This window comes from Sinocyclocheilus rhinocerous, unplaced genomic scaffold, assembly GCF_001515625.1.
Source record: "Sinocyclocheilus rhinocerous isolate Xijiao unplaced genomic scaffold, SAMN03320098_v1.1 scaffold2967, whole genome shotgun sequence".
Taxonomy (NCBI): Eukaryota; Metazoa; Chordata; class Actinopteri; order Cypriniformes; family Cyprinidae; genus Sinocyclocheilus; species Sinocyclocheilus rhinocerous.
In genome coordinates, this window is record NW_015634034.1 from 213,547 (window position 1) to 233,419 (window position 19,873).

General features: G+C 38.4%; 2 protein-coding genes across 3 annotated transcripts in view; both read right to left on the reverse strand.

Moving 5' to 3' along the window:
• Positions 1-609: 609 nt before the first annotated feature.
• On the reverse strand, positions 610-6,346 carry rsph3 (radial spoke head 3). 2 transcript variants are annotated; one of them, XM_016559142.1, is made up of 9 exons: positions 5,955-6,346; positions 5,340-5,427; positions 5,001-5,142; positions 3,572-3,717; positions 3,112-3,315; positions 1,270-1,432; positions 1,061-1,147; positions 853-935; positions 610-678 (listed from the first exon to the last, which is right to left on the reverse strand). In XM_016559142.1, the coding sequence occupies exons 1-8, from the start codon at positions 6,065-6,067 to the stop codon at positions 880-882; spliced, it is 999 nt and encodes a 332-aa protein (XP_016414628.1). In that variant the 5' UTR covers positions 6,068-6,346; the 3' UTR covers positions 610-678; positions 853-879. The 2 variants fall into 2 exon arrangements, with proteins under 2 accessions (XP_016414628.1, XP_016414629.1); XM_016559143.1 differs by lacking the exon at positions 5,955-6,346 and adding an exon at positions 5,780-5,842.
• Positions 6,347-13,425: 7,079 nt separating this feature from the next.
• The window catches only part of LOC107745285 (rho GTPase-activating protein 20-like), a 26,582-nt gene continuing 20,134 nt past the window's right edge, over positions 13,426-19,873 (reverse strand). The window contains exons 5-14 of the mRNA XM_016559135.1: positions 19,217-19,258; positions 18,862-18,946; positions 18,605-18,655; positions 18,311-18,380; positions 17,886-18,034; positions 17,153-17,314; positions 16,915-17,024; positions 16,418-16,598; positions 15,949-16,057; positions 13,426-15,212 (exon numbers count right to left, since the gene is read on the reverse strand). Of these exons, the coding sequence (XP_016414621.1) occupies positions 14,017-15,212; positions 15,949-16,057; positions 16,418-16,598; positions 16,915-17,024; positions 17,153-17,314; positions 17,886-18,034; positions 18,311-18,380; positions 18,605-18,655; positions 18,862-18,946; positions 19,217-19,258 (2,155 nt within the window). The 3' untranslated portion in view covers positions 13,426-14,016. The remainder of the gene's footprint in view (positions 15,213-15,948; positions 16,058-16,417; positions 16,599-16,914; positions 17,025-17,152; positions 17,315-17,885; positions 18,035-18,310; positions 18,381-18,604; positions 18,656-18,861; positions 18,947-19,216; positions 19,259-19,873) is intronic.

Consider the following 19,873-nt stretch of genomic DNA (forward strand, 5'->3'; position numbering starts at 1 on the left):
GCGAGTCACCGACGGAAGTGAAACTCCGATGCACCTAGTGGGCGTGGTCAAAGGTGGGAGTTGACCAATCGAGAAGTAGGACTAAAATAGAGCCGTATAAAGGCGAGGTGAATGAAAACCGAAGCGGAGCCGTCACACAGATCACGTCACGGTGTTTAGTCAAAGATTAAGACGAGACAGATAGGCGGGAAAATGAAATAGTCATTCCACTGACAATGGTGTTTATAAAAAATGAACAGCATCTCTTTATAGTTAAACAGTACAGCATTACGGTCAAAGTTTGGAAGACAGCTCCTCTGTGCTACAGCATATGAGGACATGTAATCAGAATTAATATACTCATAATACTCCTCAAAATTCTATAATGCCACTTCTACGAATTTTAAATAGACTCTAAATATTAACGAGAGTCGTCAAAAGTGTTCCATACAGTACAGCTGCATTACAGCAATAATGTGGCCAAGATTGAAGGTCAGTATTTTCAGACTCCGCAGCGCCTCCTACAGTGTTGTTCTTGAAGTGCAGTTCAAAACACAAACGGCATATTTTTCGAAATTTTATTCAAATAATATATGAATACTACATTTATAATAAGAAGAAATGTATTCAGATTTTTTTAATGAAGAATGCATGAACTCCGTCATATTTTTCCAGATTTGACTTGTTTCCTGGTATGACCTGAAATGAAAACAGGTTAACTCTTCACCTCAACTATTAATTAAACTTGAACAGTAACATTTATATTGATTTTCTGACATTTAAATGGAAATCATTCAATATAATAATGTGTTCTATTATATTTTATTTTACAAATTAAAGTGTTAAAGTTATTAAATGTTTGATCCTGTTTACCTCTAATGGGAAATTGCATGAAGGAGTTTATTCTTTCATCTGAAAGGCCTCAAGTCTTTGGTTAGCGACGTCTTGAATGAGCACTAGACAACAACAGACTTGATCGATTAATCCCATGTTATGTATTAGACAGCAGAAAATATTTTTAAAATAATTTTTTTTATCTGAGAAAACAATTGGAATGGTTCTCTGAAAATTGTTAACTCACTGTCAAGCACTGTTCTTGCTACATATCTCTGTTCTAAAGTACTGGTGACTTCTTCCATCAGCCAAGGGAGGAATCCGGTCTCTATATCTGGAGCAGAGATAATGAACGTTCATTCACTAGACAGTAGACTGATCATTCATGTATTCATTCATTAAAGACCTTTTAAAATGAATTAATACAGAGATGAATTGACATGCTGGGACACTTGCCTCTCTGCACAGGGTCATAGAAGTAGCCACAATCCTTCAGATTGGAATAGACTGAGGGCAACAAGTCAGACAAATACTGCTGAGCAAATGCTCTCGCTGCAATTTTATCTGCTGTCTCCTTCTCTTTTTCCAGCACTGCCTTCTGCTGCTTTATCCGGTTTTCCTGCATTAAGGAAGCAATATTAAAAATATAGTGAAGCACAAGAAGCATTAGAACTCAGAAAATATTGTTTAAATCTCTTAGATCTCTGCTCAAACATAAGATCAAGAAATGCATTTGAATAAAATTAATTTTGAAGTAGAAATGATTTTTCAGATTCTGAATATAAATCAACAAAAAAAGAGGTAATTACAGTATTTCGGGCAGAAAATCCAAACGTTCGGTTATCAATCATCGACCTCAAATATGGCTCATCAACCTTTAAATTATGAATATGAATTGAGACAATGGAATGTTTTTACTTTTAAAAATATATATTTGTCTCACAAAAGGACCAGTTAAGTGAACTAAAAAAAAGTTAAAACATAATTAATATGGTGAAGATTTCGAATAAGTGTTTATGAGTTACAGAATCTGAAAAATAGAAAATAAATAAAAACAAAAACCATATAATTTACATAAAAAGACATTCCCAGAAGTCTTTGCATAACACATCGAATATAATGATATTTTTAATAATTTTTTTTGTTGTTATTGGTAATAGGGTTGTGACGGTGAGGAAATTTTCTATAGGGCAGGCTATGCCTAATATAAAATAACAAATAACTTACATAAAATTTAAATAGGTATACAAAACTGGAAATAGGCTAAGTAAACATGTATAATATATAACCAAATAAATAAGAAACGTAGAACGTTTATTAGCAAAACGAGTAAGAAAGCTTGGAGGCACGGCATACACCTTGATGTAAAAAAAAATAAAAAAACTTCCAAAATCACCTGATAAACGGCAAAAGTCAACAGGCTTTTCAAAATTCAAAATATTGCCAAACAGGCGCTTTTGCATTTCGTTTCGAAACTAAATCATCCGCGATTGTCTTGTCTGTCTCACCTCACTCTTCTTGTCAGTCAGCTCGACTCACTCTCCTCACTGGAGAAATGAAATCTGATCTGTGATGCAACTGTCGTTCAACTGCATTGAGCATCCGCGTTCAGTTTTTAATTGTAGTGTCTGTTCTTTTACTGAACTAAATGATTTTTATTACTATAAAAAATCAAAACGACGGTGGGGGTCGGTGACGCGGTGGGCAAGTGACGTAACCGGTGTTGCGGCTTAACACCGGTATCACCGTCAGCACCGTCTATCGCGGCAAGCCTAATTGGTAACATTAGGGTGTGTTGTGTAATGTTCATGTTTATTTAATCATTTTGAATGCGTGACTCTGATGGCGTTTTGACCCTGTGCACTGTCTATATGTGAGTATTAGCCATGGCTTTTTGATTTACTGTTTATATTGTCATGGTGGTTATCAGTAAATACGTATTATGGTAAATAATTATAAAATAAATATGTAAATAAACACATTTTGCTAGTTTAAGATTAATATAAGTCCTAATCAGTTACACAGATATACAGTTACTTAAGTTACTTGCCAGAGTGTAAACTTAAAACCCTAAAAAAAAAAATCTATCTCAGACCATAACACACTTATCTTAAACTTTGTACCAGTTCGACCTCCAACCACTAAATTGTGCTTCTATTTTCAGAAAACAAAATGGTTTTGTGGCCTGTTGCCATAGTCTTTACCTTTGACTTAATTAAAGCCGCAGTATCACCTGAAAACCTTGCTGTTTTTTTTTTTTTTTGCTGAGCATCATGTCTTGTTTCTAGTGATTCTCACCTTCTCCACACGGAGGCGCCGTTCCCTCTCCTCCAGCCTCTGCACCTCCACCAGCTCAGCGTCACGGATCTCCTTGAACACCTGCTGCTGAGCCCTCAGGCTGGCCAGCTCCTCCTCCTCCAGCACTTCGAGCAATGCCTGCTCGATTGTCTTTCCCACCAACACCTGCAGCACGGGCTGGACCTCCACGTCGAAATCAAACAGCTACAGACAAGACACATGCAAGTCTTACCACTGGGAAATGATCGGCAGATTTTTTTTTATTTTTAGAATTAGTCATCTGCATAATTCATTTACAGATTTTATTAATTTGATTATACAGTATAATGCATTGATTCACTTTACTAAATGCAACAGGACTACAAATGTGATGAGCAGAGATATGGGTGTGAGAACAGACAGATAACAGAAGGAAAAATATGCATGCAAAAACAGCCAGTTGAGAGCATCCATACTGCACCTCTCCTTCCTCTATCTGTGTGGCTGCATCTCGTCCAGTTTTGGCTGGGATGAAGAGGGGAGTGGCTGGTTTGTCCAGGAACATGTCTGTTTGGCATTCCACACTGACGTCCTCTATGTGATCGCTCAGCTCTTCCAGATACATCTCTAAAATACACATCAGTGAGAGATTTCAGCACTTGATTTCTGAATTTCATCCCAGTATTATCAGATGGAAAGATGCATGTCCATTCTGAGATTTACACTTATGCGCGTGGTTTGGTTAGGTTGTGTCGCTTATAAAAAATGTTACACAATGAAAGTAGGCCAAGGTTCTTTTGGGGAGCTTTTTGCCACATTTTATTGACACACACAGAAGTTTAACATTTGGCTTAGTGCTGGGCGGTATGCCGGTTCATACCGAATACCAGTGTTTATTTTTGTTATGAATATGAATTTTTAAAATACCGCAGTACCGGTGTATGTCGTTTAAACAACGTTCAGAGCACGTCACTGTTTGAAAGGGGTCCCTTTTCACTGTTGCACTGTGGTGAGGGGACAGCTGTATGTGTTACTAAGCGTGAAAGTTCCGAAACTGAAGCTGTAGAACTAATAGAACGTGATGACACAGAATAACTCATCCACAATATCCACATTGACCGCCACAAATATCCACCGCCCCCTGCCATCAGCTCCCGCGTCTCACACACACACACGACCGTGACTTTAGCACAAGATTTAGCAACTTTCAGACCCTTTTAGCGGCTTTTTTCCATAGAAGCTCTGACTTTTTTTTGTAGGCCGACCTGGAAGTTAGTATCACCCTATAGGATTTTTCTGTCGGCTTTTGAATTCTTGAAGAAAATAAACTGAGTGACCAACAAAAGTATATGATTCTTACATGATTTGTTCCTCATAATCTTCTGAATTTTAAAGCCTATATACAATTTCCAGAATTCGAAAGCTAGCTATAAACAAGCTACATCATGATCACATGACTTCAACATCGCCACTATTAAGCTTCCAACAGCTTAAAAAAAAAAAAAAACATTTTCCATGAAAGTTTGAGTTAGAATAGTTTGCAAGAGTGTGATTATAAACTCAAGTAAGCTGTAAAAGCAGACTATTAAGTGGATGGATTTTCCTGTTTGGTGTGATAATGTTTAATGTCCCAAAAAACCTCTGTAGTCTCATTTAGCCACTTGACAGCTACTGCCTTTTCAAGACAAGTAAAAGCTTTAAAAAAATCACATGGGAGTATAACTGATGTAGTTTGTGTCAACCACAGACGTTATATATTTCAGGCATTTAACCAAAAATTCATTAAAAAATCCATTGAGTTCAGGACTATGGAAATGGAGGTGCTAAAATAATAACTGATTTCTGGGTTTTGGCCTACAAAAATATGTCATCTGTGCAGCACTCTACTTTATTGTGCAAAATCATTATACCTGTCTGCACATCTATGTTCATTCTGCCCTCTAGTGGTTCTGGTGTTTTCGGGCCAAACTGCTCCTTCAGTCGTTTTCTGGACAAAGCTTTTTTTCTGGCCTCCTGCTGTCTCAGGAACTCAACTGGATCGGGCTGAGATGTCTATTAAACATATTTATATTCATTTATATTCAATTCATGCATCAGCTGCGCTCTCATCACAGTACCATATGAGCAAACAACACTGTGTTATGTATGGTTCGTAATATTAATGAGCTTTTGGCTGTCAGACTACACAAGCACACACAACTCTATCTGCTTATAAGAGAGTTTTCTAACCTGTCTGTACTGATACTCACAATGGGTAGGATATGTTGAGCGTATGTATTTCCTCTGACAACACGTCGGTCATACATGATGTTTCCATAACTGCTCTGTTCTTCATTTCTGCATACAGTGAAGAGAAATTGTATAATAGATTAAAATAATCAGCATGTTGCATATTTTATCTATTAAAAAAGACATCTCTTTTTTATTTATTCATTAGTAAAACGATGTGCAAACCATCATGTACTTTAATAATATTAACATTAAGTCCCCAACCCTGATACATTTGGTATCACATTATAAGCCCAAGACAAAAACAAAAACAAAAAAAAAAGGCTTACCAATGTAATCTTAGTTTTCTAGTAATTATTACAATTACTGTTACTGCAGTAAAACAGCGTTTCAGATTACGTTGTGTAAAAAGAGAGCTGAGAAAATAAATAAATAAATAAATCAGAAAGCTTATGTTTACCTGATGTTCACAGGACCGCTATAATGGACAAAATACGTGGATTTGTCTAAGGACGTCATGGCCGCAAATATCTAGGTAAGTCTTAAATATATCAATCTATCAATGATATTTAACGTGTTTATATTGTTAATTGGCAAAAGATGTCAGCTGAAGTGAGATGTGGTGTGTGACTCACAGCAGCGGAGCGGCTTGTCTGTATTTGGGGCGGTTGGGAACCGCACGCGGACGACTGGAGAACGTATAAACTCCGCTTTGCGTCTCGTGTTGCGTCTGTAAACTAGATGCCATTTTTCCTGTTAACTGTGATATCAAAAGCGTTACTGAAGGCCGAAATCATTAACTTTTGGCTGTTGAGAGCTTGACTCGTTTCCCCATCTGTAACTGTTGCAGTTGTTGTTGTTACCGTGGCGACTGTATCCAACAACTGTGGTCCGCTTTGTTTACTTCCGGTTTGGTTATGCAATTTTTTTTAGTCTTCTGTGTGTATTCAAACCAAGCGGCAACTTCCCCCTCTCTCTCGTGATGCCAACAAGGAAGTGACTTAAACTGTAATTCATCGACTGGCCGCTAGAGGCTGGCTGCAAAAGGGAGTCAATCCCATAGACTCCCCATGTTAAAATGCCCAACTTTACAACAGAAAAAAACATGTTTACAGCCTGGTTCAAAAAATGATTTTGGTCTATATAGCTAATTTTGCCCTTCATGACAACTGTGAGGGGGGTGAATTTTTTTATAACTCATCCGTTTAAATTATATTAAGCCTTAAAGTTCTGCATAATTAAGGGCGTGGCCACTTGAGTGACAGGTGGATTGCCGCTGCTGTCACAATCGTCGAGTTAGGTGGGCGTGGTTTCAGCAACCAGCTCACGCCTCTTTGCCTATTTTCGATTATCCGGGAGTGACACGCGGTGATGCGCTGCCAAGATGGCGACGGCCGCCTCCGCCTACTTTAGGCTTCAAAAACGCTCTTCGGAAACCTACGGCATCACGGACACTACGTCCATGTTTTTATACAGTCTATGATTGACTTTTTTTCTCGCAATTGTGAGTTTATATCTCTCAATTCTGACTTTTTTCACAGAACTGTGAGATATAAACTCGCAATTCTGAGAACATATCAGTCTTTTTCCCCCATCAAAATTGGACTTTAACTCGCAATTGCGAGTTTATATCACGCAATTCTGACTTTATACGAGATATAAACGCAATTGCGAGAAAAAAAGTCAGAATTGTGAGATAAAAAGTCGCAATTACCTTTTTTATTTTTTATTCAGTGGCGGAAACGGGCTTCCATACAAACCAGTATCTATCATACACGTTAAAATTGGTCATGTTTTCAAATGTAATACAACATTTTGGTTACACTATTTTAAGGTGTCCCTATTAGGCCTGTGTAATTATAAGCTATCTAATTAAATTTAACAGTGGTTTACTGAACACTTCAGGCCGCTCTGTAGACCACAATGCAACACGACTATGACGTCATCGCGGATCGCGTTTAATTTATCCCCACCCCAAACAACTATATATAAATGATTTTTATTTTACATTTATAACAGCCCAAGCATATCTATATACATATAGAATGCTGCACCAAACAAATTCGTAAGGGGAAACATGTAAACAATAAACCAACTCCATAACGGATTCTAAGTGATCAAGGGCTTAGGACGTTCCAGTTCAGCACATTCCAAGGGTTCCGCCAGTAGTGGGCACTCATGCAATGTAATCAATGACATATATCTGAGTAAACTAGACTGAGGGAAGTTAGCGAGTGAAGGGCATAAAAAAAGTGAACTGGAACACAGCCCTTGTAGGCAGTCAACAGATGCACCGAGCAGCGCTGTCTTCGAGATGGTCCTCACCGCAGAACACAAGATCCAGGGGGCGAGGTTGGATCCAGATCCAACTCCTCCCACCTTACACATACCTAAACCTACCCGTCTCCACCCCCTGATCCCTAAACCCACCCATCTCCACCCCTAAACCTACCATCTCCACCCCCTAGATGTGGATCCAACCCCGCCGCCTGGATCTTTGTTCTGCAGTGAGGGGCTACTGCTGTCTTTAGGAACCACATTCACCCTTAAAGGGGTCATCGGATGCAAAATTCACTTTTACATGTTGATTGAACTGAAATGCGTGTTGGCAGTGTCTGTACACAACCACCATATAATGATAAAAATCCACCCGGTGCTTTTTTAAAAATCTCGATCAATCCGAACCCCTTTCTCATATCAAGCCGATCTCAGATTCTTGGCAGAATGACGTAGTTCTGCACAGGCCCCTCCCACGGTTGTTGATTGACAGTGGCGTCAGTCTTTGGTTTTATCACAGCTCTGCCCTGAGTGAGCTGTCATCAGTCCGCCATTGTTTTGAAGCCGGAGCATGAGTAGACAAGAATATCTTTCTTTTCTCTTCAGGCGTTTTGTTGTTGGATGTAATAATGAATATAGCAGTCGTCATTTACACCCGACATCTGAGCCGCTGAAATGGATTGCATTTGTTTCTGAAGGGAATGTGCCCCCGATCTACCTAAATGCGTATAAGTTTGCGCAAATCATCCAGCTTCACCTACAGAAGTGAGTATAAGGTTTTTTTTTTTATGAATCTTTGCAAATCGCCTTTCCTAATAATGTGCTAGTTAGCAAGTTTCACGATGAATGTGGCTAAAGTTTACAGTCTCTCAGAGAGCGGCTCAGAAGAGAGGGGCGGGGTCAGCAGAGCTCATTTGCATTTAAAGGAACATGCAACATAACTGCTTGCTATAAACAGAGCTATTTTTGACAGGGTAAAAAGGGTGTTGTTTTACACTACTATTGAGAAATTTTAACCAAAGTATGTTATAGACTTTTCATTAAGACCCTAAAGAATCATATCAAACTGTGGAAAATGGGCATCCGATGACCCCTTTAACAGATGAAAGGATAGTATGAGCCTATTGGACATTCAAACTAATGTTTTATTGTGATTATGAGATTGATCTGAAGAATAAATGCTGTTTCAGATGCAGGTAATCACACTCGTTGAGTCAATCTCTCTCTCATAATACTCTACTATATAATACACTGCTTTTACTACAGTAATACAATAAGCTTTTAATGAAGCAACTCAATTTTCCTTCGTTACTAGTTCTAAAGTGACATTTTGGAATTAGTAATGGAGGCTTGGGCTCAGCTGTTAAACTGTCGCGTAAACTTTGTGGACACGTTTCACAGTAGGAATTTACCTCGAACTCGCGATCAGACGCAGCGGGTTACCTGCTGACCAGAACAGGTTATGCTGGCATGTTATGGGGCGGCATAAGAGGGATTCTCTCTAATCAATTGAGATTTAGACTACTGGTTTATAGCAACCCCACCAACTCCGCCCTTCAGATTAATGATTGTTAATCACTGTTTGCACCTGCTATAAACCTTATAGCATAAAGAACAAAAATTCATTTCCAAATTTTGTCATAACATAAAAAAAACAATGAACTATTATGCAAGTCACATTAATATTCAATGACGTAATAAACAATGAATTGAAACTGTATCTTTGTGTTTTTGTCTTGATTCACGTCAATATGATGAAATAAATCACACCTAAACTGAATCTTGTTTTAAACTCAGTGAAGAATCATGAAGCAGTTTTGTGCAAGTTTGGTGAGAGAGATTATTGAGAGAGAGAGAGAGAGAGAGAGAGCGAGAGAGATTATTGAGAGAGATTATTGAGAGAGAGAGAGAGAGATTGTGTGTGTGTGTGTGTGTGTGTGTGTGTGTGTACCTGGTATTCCCTACATTATCAAATGTCTCCTCAAGGATAGTAATACCAGTACATTTTGTGCTTGTGGAGACTTAAGGGTTGGAGTAAGGGGGATAGAAGGGATAGAAAATACAGTACAGTATAACAATCAAGTCTATGGACTGTTCCTATAAAACATGTAAATGTGTGTGTTCAGTAACAAACCCGTAATTCTTTAAGAGTAGTAATCTCTGCAGCCACAGAAATATGCGTTTAAATAAAAACAAATTATAAATGCTTGCTAAACTCTTTAGTGTAATAAATCTTTAGTGTAAAACATCTTAACAACCAGTAGGGGGAGACAGGTAAACTGATGCATGTTTCTGCCTGTTGTGAACAAAACTAAACAAACAAAGGAGCTGCACACAAGCTGACATGAAAATGACCAAGTTTCATTTACAGTTTTTATAATATAGCAAACATGATGTGCACTAAATATTGACAAAACCTATTGTCTTTGATGTTATGACAAATCATTGTTGGGCTCAAAGGCCTCTATAACTTTCAGTTTGTTCCATCTGCTATGTTTAGATAAAGAGTTTGCACTGTGATTTCTGGGGCACTTTCACTTGTGTACCTATATTACATTCAGAGCATTTATTTATTTTATCATCTTTTAAAGTATCATCTTTTAAAACCTTAAAATATATTGTCTTGGGTGTTTTAACTCACATGGTATAGCATTATTCTTACACTCCCTAAATCAAATAAGAAAGTTTATTTTTGAATTAAGAAGTTGAAATTTGTGACACAAGGAAGTGATTTTGGGTTCTCAGTCTGAAGAAAAACAAGAGACCGATGCTAACAGAAATCATTTAGACACCGCAAATGTACACCAGTGATTAGCTCTTATTATAAACAACACTGTGGTCATGGTTAAACATGCCAAACATATGTCACTGAACAGGCACTGCAGTGCACATTTACTGTCTCGAGCATTATGCTGAAACATGAATTTTCAATAGATATATCATTTAATAATTTTGATTAAAAGAAGAAGGTCTGATTGCCATGCAGTGCTTTTTATACATGTGAATTTTGCTAAACAAGCTGTGGTGTGGTGTGCTTTTGTGTTAAAGGGATCATATGATGCGATTTCAAGTTTTCCTTTCTCTTTGGAGTGTTACAAGCTGATTGTACATAGATAAGATCCCTGAAGTTGCAAAGACTAAAGTCTCAAAACCAAAGAGATATTCTTTATCAAAGTTAAGACTCTGCCACGCCCCCCTAAAACGGCTCGTCCTAACACGCCCCCAGATATCTACCTCACTATGTGGAAATATTACCATAATGCCACCCAAATGTGCACGCAAAGAAAGAAAGGGGTGGTTTCAGTAACCGCAGTTAGTGTTGAAACAGCATGTCAGGGAGACGCTGTGTGTTTCAGTGCGAAAGCAAAAGCACTTTATTTGGATCACTTACAACAGAACAGCAATGCATTTTATGGACGACCGTTTCGTGAACCTAGGAGAGGAGGTAATTCTGACTTTACTATATCTTTAAAAAAGCATCATATGACCCCTTTACCATTCAAATGTTCTGTTCAGTTTAACAAATGTGTCATTTTGTAGCACTTTTAACATTATCAAATTATATTTAAGCCAACATCTATAGTGAGCATAAGAGACTTTGGGGGGAACTAAGGCTTACAGTAGATGCCCAGAGATTTGGAAGAAAAAGGCTTGAACAACTCAATTGAAAAATGATTTCCTAGGGTACATTTACACGACACCATTTTCAAATAAAAATGGAAAACTTGTTATGCATTGTGCCTATTCGTTTACACGTCGACAAATTTATGAAAACAGTGACTTCATATGTGTGTGCAGACACGTAGCGTTTCTTTACAATGTGACATCGCCAACTACTGGCCTGGCATGCATAATACAGCATTTTATTTTTTTTTGTCATTTTCGTGGATCCGAGAAAAAGGGGATCGAAAAAGAAATACCTTTCCGATTTCTGATCAATGTGTGAACTTCCAGATAGTCAGAAATAGTACTATCAGAGATTGAAAAACACTTATAGTATACACTGTGTAATATATTTTGTTTTGTAAAATATAATGTCAATAACATTATATTAACTATTTGTATTTACATATTTTCTGTCACACTATTTTCTGTCATCTACATGATTTGTTCTCCCAAAATGTTTCTGTGAAGCACAAAAATGTATGAAATTAGCTCATAGTGTGCCAAATTATCAATTATAGAATATAGTGCTGTAGCAACAGGTCATTAAATGATGATAAAATTGTGAACTATTTCTTTAAGGAACTCTCTTTGCCATATTTAGAGGAACTGAGCCATCATGGGTAACCTCAACTTGATTACTTCAGCAGATCTCACAGTATTGGGGTTCCTGTTGGTTGCACGCTAAAATATTATTACATATATTTCTATATTTTTGCTGTCACTCACATAACCATGACTGGGTCCTCCCTCTATTACAAACATTTCCTACTTAATATTGATTATGCATACTTGTCCTGTTTTATCACATTACATAATTCCCTGCGTGTGCGATCTGTTGTGTTTGAACATTTATCTGTTGCTTTGTTTCTGTTAATGAACGTTTACTGGCTTGCATTGCCATGTTTATGGTCAATTTTGGAGAAGTCCTTAACCTACTTGGCATTTTTACTTTACAAATATGTCACAAAATGTTTACTTCACTTGCTGATTCTGATTCTTGAATTCAAAAATGACTGTATATTATATAATAATATAAACCATGTAGTAGATAATGGTCTTCTTGTCATTGAATGGCAACTGATTCATAATGATTCTTATAAAATATATCTAGTTTTGTGTTTCACAGGAACAATAACCGCATACAATTTTGGAACAGCATGAGGGTGAGTAAATAAAGTTTTATTTTAAGGTGAAGTTCCCCTTTAATGGCTGCATATGTGTGCACGTTTCAGACATCTAAGAGGCTGATCAGAGCATTAGTACGTTCGGTGCCTTGATAAGGATCTTTAGAAAATGTACCCACATTACCCATTTACAAACTAATGTTAGTGTGTGCACACTGCGCTATAGAAACCATGCTAACTGACATTTGACACACTGCAGTCTGTTTCTTAGTAAGGCTGAAAGAGGAGGAAATAGGGCATATCTATAGACGAGTGAAATGACAGACCAAATTCAGCGAAAAACCAAATCAGTCCACATGATCGCTGACTTCCTCTCTAATGCAGAACACGCTGTTCTCAATGACATTTTGTTCTGCATGTTATGCAACCCCTTGCCAAGCATGGGGAACAGTACTGTTCAAAATGCCATATGTATGAAAGTACTGGTTTCTGTAGGTTCCTCATAACCTCTTTTAACTCTTTTCCATTGGTATCCCAAAGGAACAAGGAATATTTCATCTTTGTCATCTTTTAACTCAATCTCATGTCGTTCTAACCACAGAGAGTACGCCTTTCTTCTTGTGGTACACTCAAGATAAACTTTTGAATTTTATCCAGGTCACATACACATAAATGAAGTATCACAAAAATGAACAATAGTATCATTAATAAAAGTATCATAAGTTTAAGCTCTATTCCAATTTCATGAGAATATCAGTCTGTTCGTCACACAAAGAAGACTTGAATATATTATGCAAAGGTCATATGGACTACTTTTTTGATGATATTATATTTATACCACTTTTTAAAGATTGAAATATAGTTACCATTCATTAAGAGCAACCAGTACATTATTCACTTGGAACAACATGAAGGTAATCAAATCAATTAATGCTACCAAATATCCCAGTGTTCATATAGTGAAATAAACTTCATAAGACTTAGCAGCTTTTTGAGACTGTCAGAAATGAGTTCAAACAACGTGAACTCTAAGATTCTTTATTGTAGTGAAATAAAGAGTAGAAATAAGACAGAAATCATGTAATTTACAGCTGTACATTCTTACTACATCAAAATTCTTCAGATACAACCAGCTATTTTACTATATTATACAATTGAATTATTTTAACTGTCTATTTACATAGCTTCATACTGGCAAGAGTTTAAAATGATTCAATATTAGCATATGAAATTGCTGTAACACATTGAATTCTATGTGTCACTAATTTAAACAGCTTAATAGTTGCAGGTTATTTTAAAGCTGAAGTGTGCAATTTTCTATGTTAAAATGCATTCTCCTATCATTGCTTAATGTAACTATAAGCAAGCCATTTTATGGGTTGATTTATCTGAAAAGTGTAAACATTGTGGCACTATCAAAACATTACTCTGCTTGGTTAATCATCCTGTCCAGCCCAACAAAGCAAAAATGGTGCAATCAATTACTTAAGTTGGTGGAGTGCTTAGGAAACCTGTCTGAAAACAATAATCGTTTTTGCAATTTCACTTGCTGATGCTAATCACAAACAAATTACACACTTCATCTTTAAATCTTAGCAGGAGTTCAGTATTGCAATTGAGAAAGAAACACTCACACATAAGATTCCTTTGCATAGGAGAACTCCTCAAACACAGGCTGACTACACCTGCGGGACACTCGTTCTTGCCTCGACTGGGACACTGACTCGGACATGGCCCTCTGCCGGAACGACACCGGCTGTGGTTCTTCTAATTGAATGCTTTCTGTGAAAGTTTCTATGTATTCTGTGGGTCCGTTAACTTTGCAATCGTCCAGCAGGTAGTCGTTCATGGATATGGGGCGAGATTTCCTGCCAAGCTCTCTGGCGTGTTGGACCGTCATGGCCCTGTACTGCGGTGGGGCCGTTTGTGCTCCAGTCTGCAGCGCTTGCTCATAGGATGGGGGGCTGCATGGCATAAGACTATCCACATGTTGGAAGACCTCGATGGCTGAGAGAGGCCGTCGACGCCGAACAAGTTCATTGATGTTCTCTGTCTCATTTTGTGAGTCCTCTTGGAGAGTTTCACATGGGAAGACCACTTCCTTCTGGGACTCTCCTTTCTTTAGACTGCCTCTGTTAAACGTAAAGTTTCCAAGGCTTTTGGCCCTCATTGAGAGGGATCGTCGGGTCACTTCCAGGTCTCCTTGGGCATTGCTAAGTCTAGGTTTAATCATAAAGGATGAATGCCTAGTAGACTTGCGGGGGCTTGTAGGGGACGGCTGGGGTGACGTGGTTATTGATTGCTCTGAGAGATTTGAGGAGGTGCTATCTGAGGAACAGAACGATGGGCAGGAACCAGCCTTAGATGTTGGAGAAGACACACTAATTGGCAAGTCCATGTTCAAAGTCTTGGCCATCTGGGATCTTCTGTTCTCACAGCGGTGGGGATGCAAGAAAGAGTCATCCGAGTTCTGCTTCTTGAGTGGTTGGTCGTCAAAGTCTTCCTTCTCTGTCGAAAAGTTGTCATGGCTGCGGGCAAGCTCTCTTAAACCCGTCATGGGGGCAGAAGGAAAAATGGAGGGCTCAGAGCACCGGCGATTGAAGGGATTTGTGAAAGTATCAAATATAGCTTCAGAAGAACAAGAATGAATGTCAGAGCGTTCTAGTTTGCATAGACCTGGGCTCCCATGTGGCATCATGTTGTCCTCCTGAGACCGGCTCTCAGCTTCTAGACCATCACAATCGACATCAGGATCTGTGCTGTCGTATGCTGAGTCATGCTGGTGGACATCAAAAGAGATATCAGGGGACATCAGGGAGGCTGAATCTGTAGAAAATAAATCAAAGTTAAAGGTCTAGGTGGCTGTGTCATGCTATCAAAACAATGCTCTGTTCATTGGAGCATCCCGGCCAGCCCAACACAGCAACATTTGCTCAACCAATGGCATGAAATTGGTACTAGACTATTGGTGTTGCTATTGGTAAATCTGAGACTTTACCCTGTGTTTCAAAGCCTGCTAGATGGTCTAACATGCTAATTAAATGGCCTTTAGCTGGTCCAAGCTGATCATTAGCTTGTTCAAACTGGCAAACTTCATGAATCGGCTAATAGTTTGTCATACCAGCTCTAGGTGGTCAAGCAGATTTTTGGAACAAAGTAGCTGATAAACTAACTTCTGCTAAGCTTGCAATAGCTAATGGCCAGACCAATTAGACCAACTGTCATGTTCCAAAACACAGCTAACAGCTTAAACTGGATTTTCTAACAGGGATTGAGGTAATGCAATTCGATTTGGCCACACTAGGGGTGCAGAAACATCTGCTTTAAGGCCATTTTTAAAAATGCAAAAGTATTATCGTCAGACATCCTGTTGAGACTTGAGGTTGCAGTCAACCTCAAAATCATAAATGGAGCTCTTGATTGGGAAGATGTTAAGTAAAGATATTGGGAAGTAAAATGGCCTCAGAAAGGGCTCATAAATGGTGCATAGATGTTAATGTAAATTTAAGAATGCTATTTTGGTTCTTTTTTTTTAAATAGTTATAAATAGTTATTTATTTACCTGATTTGTCTATGGACTCCTGATCCTCTAAATCCCCAAAAAGCTTCAGGATAGCATTTCCAAATACCCCACAGCAATTTTCAATAAGGAATTGGATAAGATTTGTGGCCTTAATAAAAACACAAAAGAAAAACATTAATTTCTGTTTCATATAATGTAATGTATCGAGTTTTGTATGCAACCCAGTGTCACAGTGCTTTTGGTGTTGTGGTTTCTATGCATCTAAAACCACATCATGCATATGACAGTGTGTCTTAAATCGACAGATTAGTCAAAACGAGACTGCAGAGGTGTATCAAAAAAAAAAACTGAGACTTCTGACATACATTCTTGCTCAGACACTGATCCAGACTAAGTTTAGTGCTATAGGCTCATGTTGCCAGAACCAAGGCAGACTTTAAAGAAATAATTTCATGACATAACAGATTATTATTTCGACGTTTCTTATAAAAAGGACCAAGTGTCTGACCTTTGCTACATCATCCCTGTCTAGGGGCTGGCTGTCACGATGCAGCAAGGTTGGAGCAATGCACACAGCCAGGTTCTTGGCATCCATTTTGTTGGTTTCTGAATGCTGACTGATGTGGTGAAACAGGCACAGCAGGTGCTGCAGGAGAAGACTGTTTGCTTTCGGCAACTTCTCGGCCATTCTGAGAGTGGAGAACAAACGAAAAAACAGTTAGGTCCTTTTTCTATTAACCGCTCCTTCCATTTTTTTTTGATGAGGGAGGAAGAACAAAAACAGAACTGTCCTTCTGACATTTTGTGGTCAGACTTCAGCTTCTAATTTCCCTATTTTCAAATCTCTGAAGAGTACATAGAAAGTCCACAGAAAAGCCCCGTTTCTACCACCTTGCCTTGCCAGGGACTTTTTAATAGCCCTCACATCTGCTGCCAGTTTCTCTCTACCATTCACTCTTAAACTACAGTGAGTTTATTGCAAGGTCACGAGATAGTACTACTTACCTTCTCAGCTCTCTCTGAGCATCCTCTGTCCTTTCTTTCTCTAGAGCACTGATCCAGCTTTCATAGTGCTCAAATACCAGCAGGCCTCCAGGGAGTTCCTTCAGGAAAATCTATCAGTACATAAAAATAAAGAAATGATTCATTGTTTCACAGACACGTCAGAATGTAAAAAGGGGCGTTGACATGAGACATATACAGGCAAAAGCTGAGCCTACTGTGAACATGGAGTATTATTCACCTTCAACAATCCAACCAGGAGCGTCACAGGCAGGGCTTCCATGTCCACCTGGGCTCCAGAGTTCAGCTGATCTTTGAGAGCATTCAGGTTTTTGCTGTTACATGAGACTCTGAAGACACCCTCAGTAAATGGACCCTTCCTGAACAACAACAGGAGTATTTCCTGTTGGAGGACCAAAAACATGAGAAGTTTGAGGAATTGAAATCTTCCACCGACTTAAAGATGAAAGTCAGAATCCAAAAAGCGCCCTGTTTACTTTCTTAAATACACATTCCTGGTCCTGCGCATGATTCATCAGTGCATGTTATTCCAAAGAAACAGTCTTCATAATCTTTCATCAAAATGACTCACTACATGTCTGAAACAATTTTACTTTTCGAATGGCATCAAGGCAGCTTCACTTTTTTGCATGCCATCAGTTTCCAAGACCTGTTTGGCAAGGTTTTTCAGTGATTCTACAAAAACTAATAAACCTGCTGTAGTTTTGGCCATGTTTTTGTCTTTAATCAAAATTATCTTTAACACTTCTGATTGAGGTCTGGATAAGGTTTGCAAGAAACTGCACAACGCCTATAAATAGAATCATTACATGTGCTACTGTACTGATTGCATCTGTGGTGCAGATGTTTTTGTAGACAGATTACTTGTTCTTGGACAAAAAAAAAATCACGTGTATCGTCTTCATCAAATCATGAAGTAAACAATAATACATCAATACAATACACTGACATACAGTAATTGGTTTTGGAAGTGTGGCGTCATCTTGGAGATGTCGTCCAAACAGCAAGCTCTTTGCATTGGACTCAGGATGAGCAGGTACACTAGGGTTGGTGGAGCTTCTCTTCAGCTTGAAGAAAAAGTTCCTTTTGCCTCCATTCTCTCCTGAGGCCAAAAAAAGTACATTATTAGTAATACTTCAAATGATTTTAATTTTATTGAGTTGACCAAGAAAGACAACAATTTATTTAAAAGATTTATTACTAGAGTGAAGCAGTGATGGTCAACTTAGTCTTCAGGACTTAGTTTTTCACACCTTTGTTTTCATGCACTATCTCTTTTTTTTTTCACTCCCACTCAGTTTCACTGTTTTTTTTCTTCTGGCGGGCACGCAACCCAACATGTGGTTTCGAACAGCCATTTCGACTAGTTTAAACTCACCAATAGGCTGCTGTGCATGTGCCTCTTGGTTATGAAACTGCTTCGAGAGGGTGGAGTTTTTGCCGTTGCCCTGGGAACAGGCACATGTTTGTCATGAGGACATGAAGAAGTAGTAGGGTGTGTCTTCAAATTACACATGCAACTGTCAAAACTATGGAATACGTTTTCATTCATTATAGCATCCTTAGTTTTGTTGCTGCAGTCATTTTCAAGTGTCATTGGAAGTAATTTTGTGTTTGTCAAGAGTGTAAATCTAATATGAATTGATGAAAATGAGAAATATTGAGTGCTCACATCAAAAGGCAACTCTGCAGAGTCCATCCCAACTCCACTTAGAGTTTTATTCTGCAAGACAGAGAAAGACAGAAAAATAATGTCAGTTCAGTATCTGTACTGTAAGACCCAAAAGATATTTCCATACACAGACCAGTGCCGAGGACTTACGTCATCTGAGATAAAAGCCACAGAAGAAAAATATCCCATTCCAAGCATTTATGCGTTCTGACCTTTGGAAAGCTGATCACTAAAATGAACGAATCAGAATCGCGTACCGTGGTATTGCCACTCAGCACCTTCATGAGGACGCTGGGCGGTGGAGAAGTGCTGCCTGCTCTCGCTCTTGCCTCTGCAGTTTTCCTGTCATGACATTTGAACATTTTCTATTATGCGCCACACATATAGTGACTTACAGCAAGAACAATTCACAAAAACTCTTTTGTATACACAGCCGGTAAGCATGCGTAATTAACTCAAAAGATTTGCATTTTCATTTTGGTTCAGAAGTCTAAATCCTCTTGTAATAGTCGTTTTTCAAGCATAGCAATTTAATTTGAATGAGAGTTTCAGAATTTCTTATTTATTATGCTCCACTTATGCATTTATAACAGGTACTAAATGACACCTCACCTGTGTAGAGTATCTAGCCAGTGGTCCTTTAGCTCAGGCAAACTGCAAGTGAGAGAACATCATGGTGTGAGTTAGTAATCCACAGAGAGTGCAGTGCACGTGAATATGAAGAGGCCACACTCCCTCGACCTCTTTACAACAAAAAGGGCAGGAAAGTCTCGGCGAGTCATGAGGGCAGGAAGCAGCATCACAGCTACAGCTACCACTTCCTCATTTCAGAGTGTGGCTTGGCGACAAGCGGAAAGTTTATCTGTGCGACTTGCAGTTCATAGATGCAAGGTAGGTTAGGCCTAATAAGACGCGTAGGATGGGGGGCTGTGAAATGTGTGTAAACATTTATATTTTTGGATTAGTATGAAACATGGATCCTTTCTGCAGAAAAGTTTTTTTTTTTTTATGTTCTAACTTTCTCACATCTTGTTTCACACTTTAGGTGTGAGGTTAGGTGTGTAAATGTGAAATACACATATGAGTTATCTACTATATTTGTGTTGTGAAATAGCAAATATCTATCTATCTGTCTGTCTGTCTGTCTGTCTGTCTATCTATCTATCTGTCTGTCTGTCTGTCTGTCTGTCTGTCTGTCTGTCTATCTATCTATCTGTCTGTCTGTCTGTCTGTCTGTCTATCTATCTATCTATCTATCTATCATTTATT

Bases quoted from the DNA above. Each gene is read 5' to 3' on its own strand.
- rsph3 (XM_016559142.1), bottom strand. From the start codon at position 6,067: ATGGCATCTAGTTTACAGACGCAACACGAGACGCAAAGCGGAGTTTAT. The intron at 3,718-5,000 runs GTATAATGATTT...TGTGTATTTTAG, and splicing joins GAACATAGATGTGCAGACAG to AGATGTATCTGGAAGAGCTG. The intron at 3,316-3,571 runs GTGCAGTATGGA...TCTTGTCTGTAG, and splicing joins CACAGATAGAGGAAGGAGAG to CTGTTTGATTTCGACGTGGA.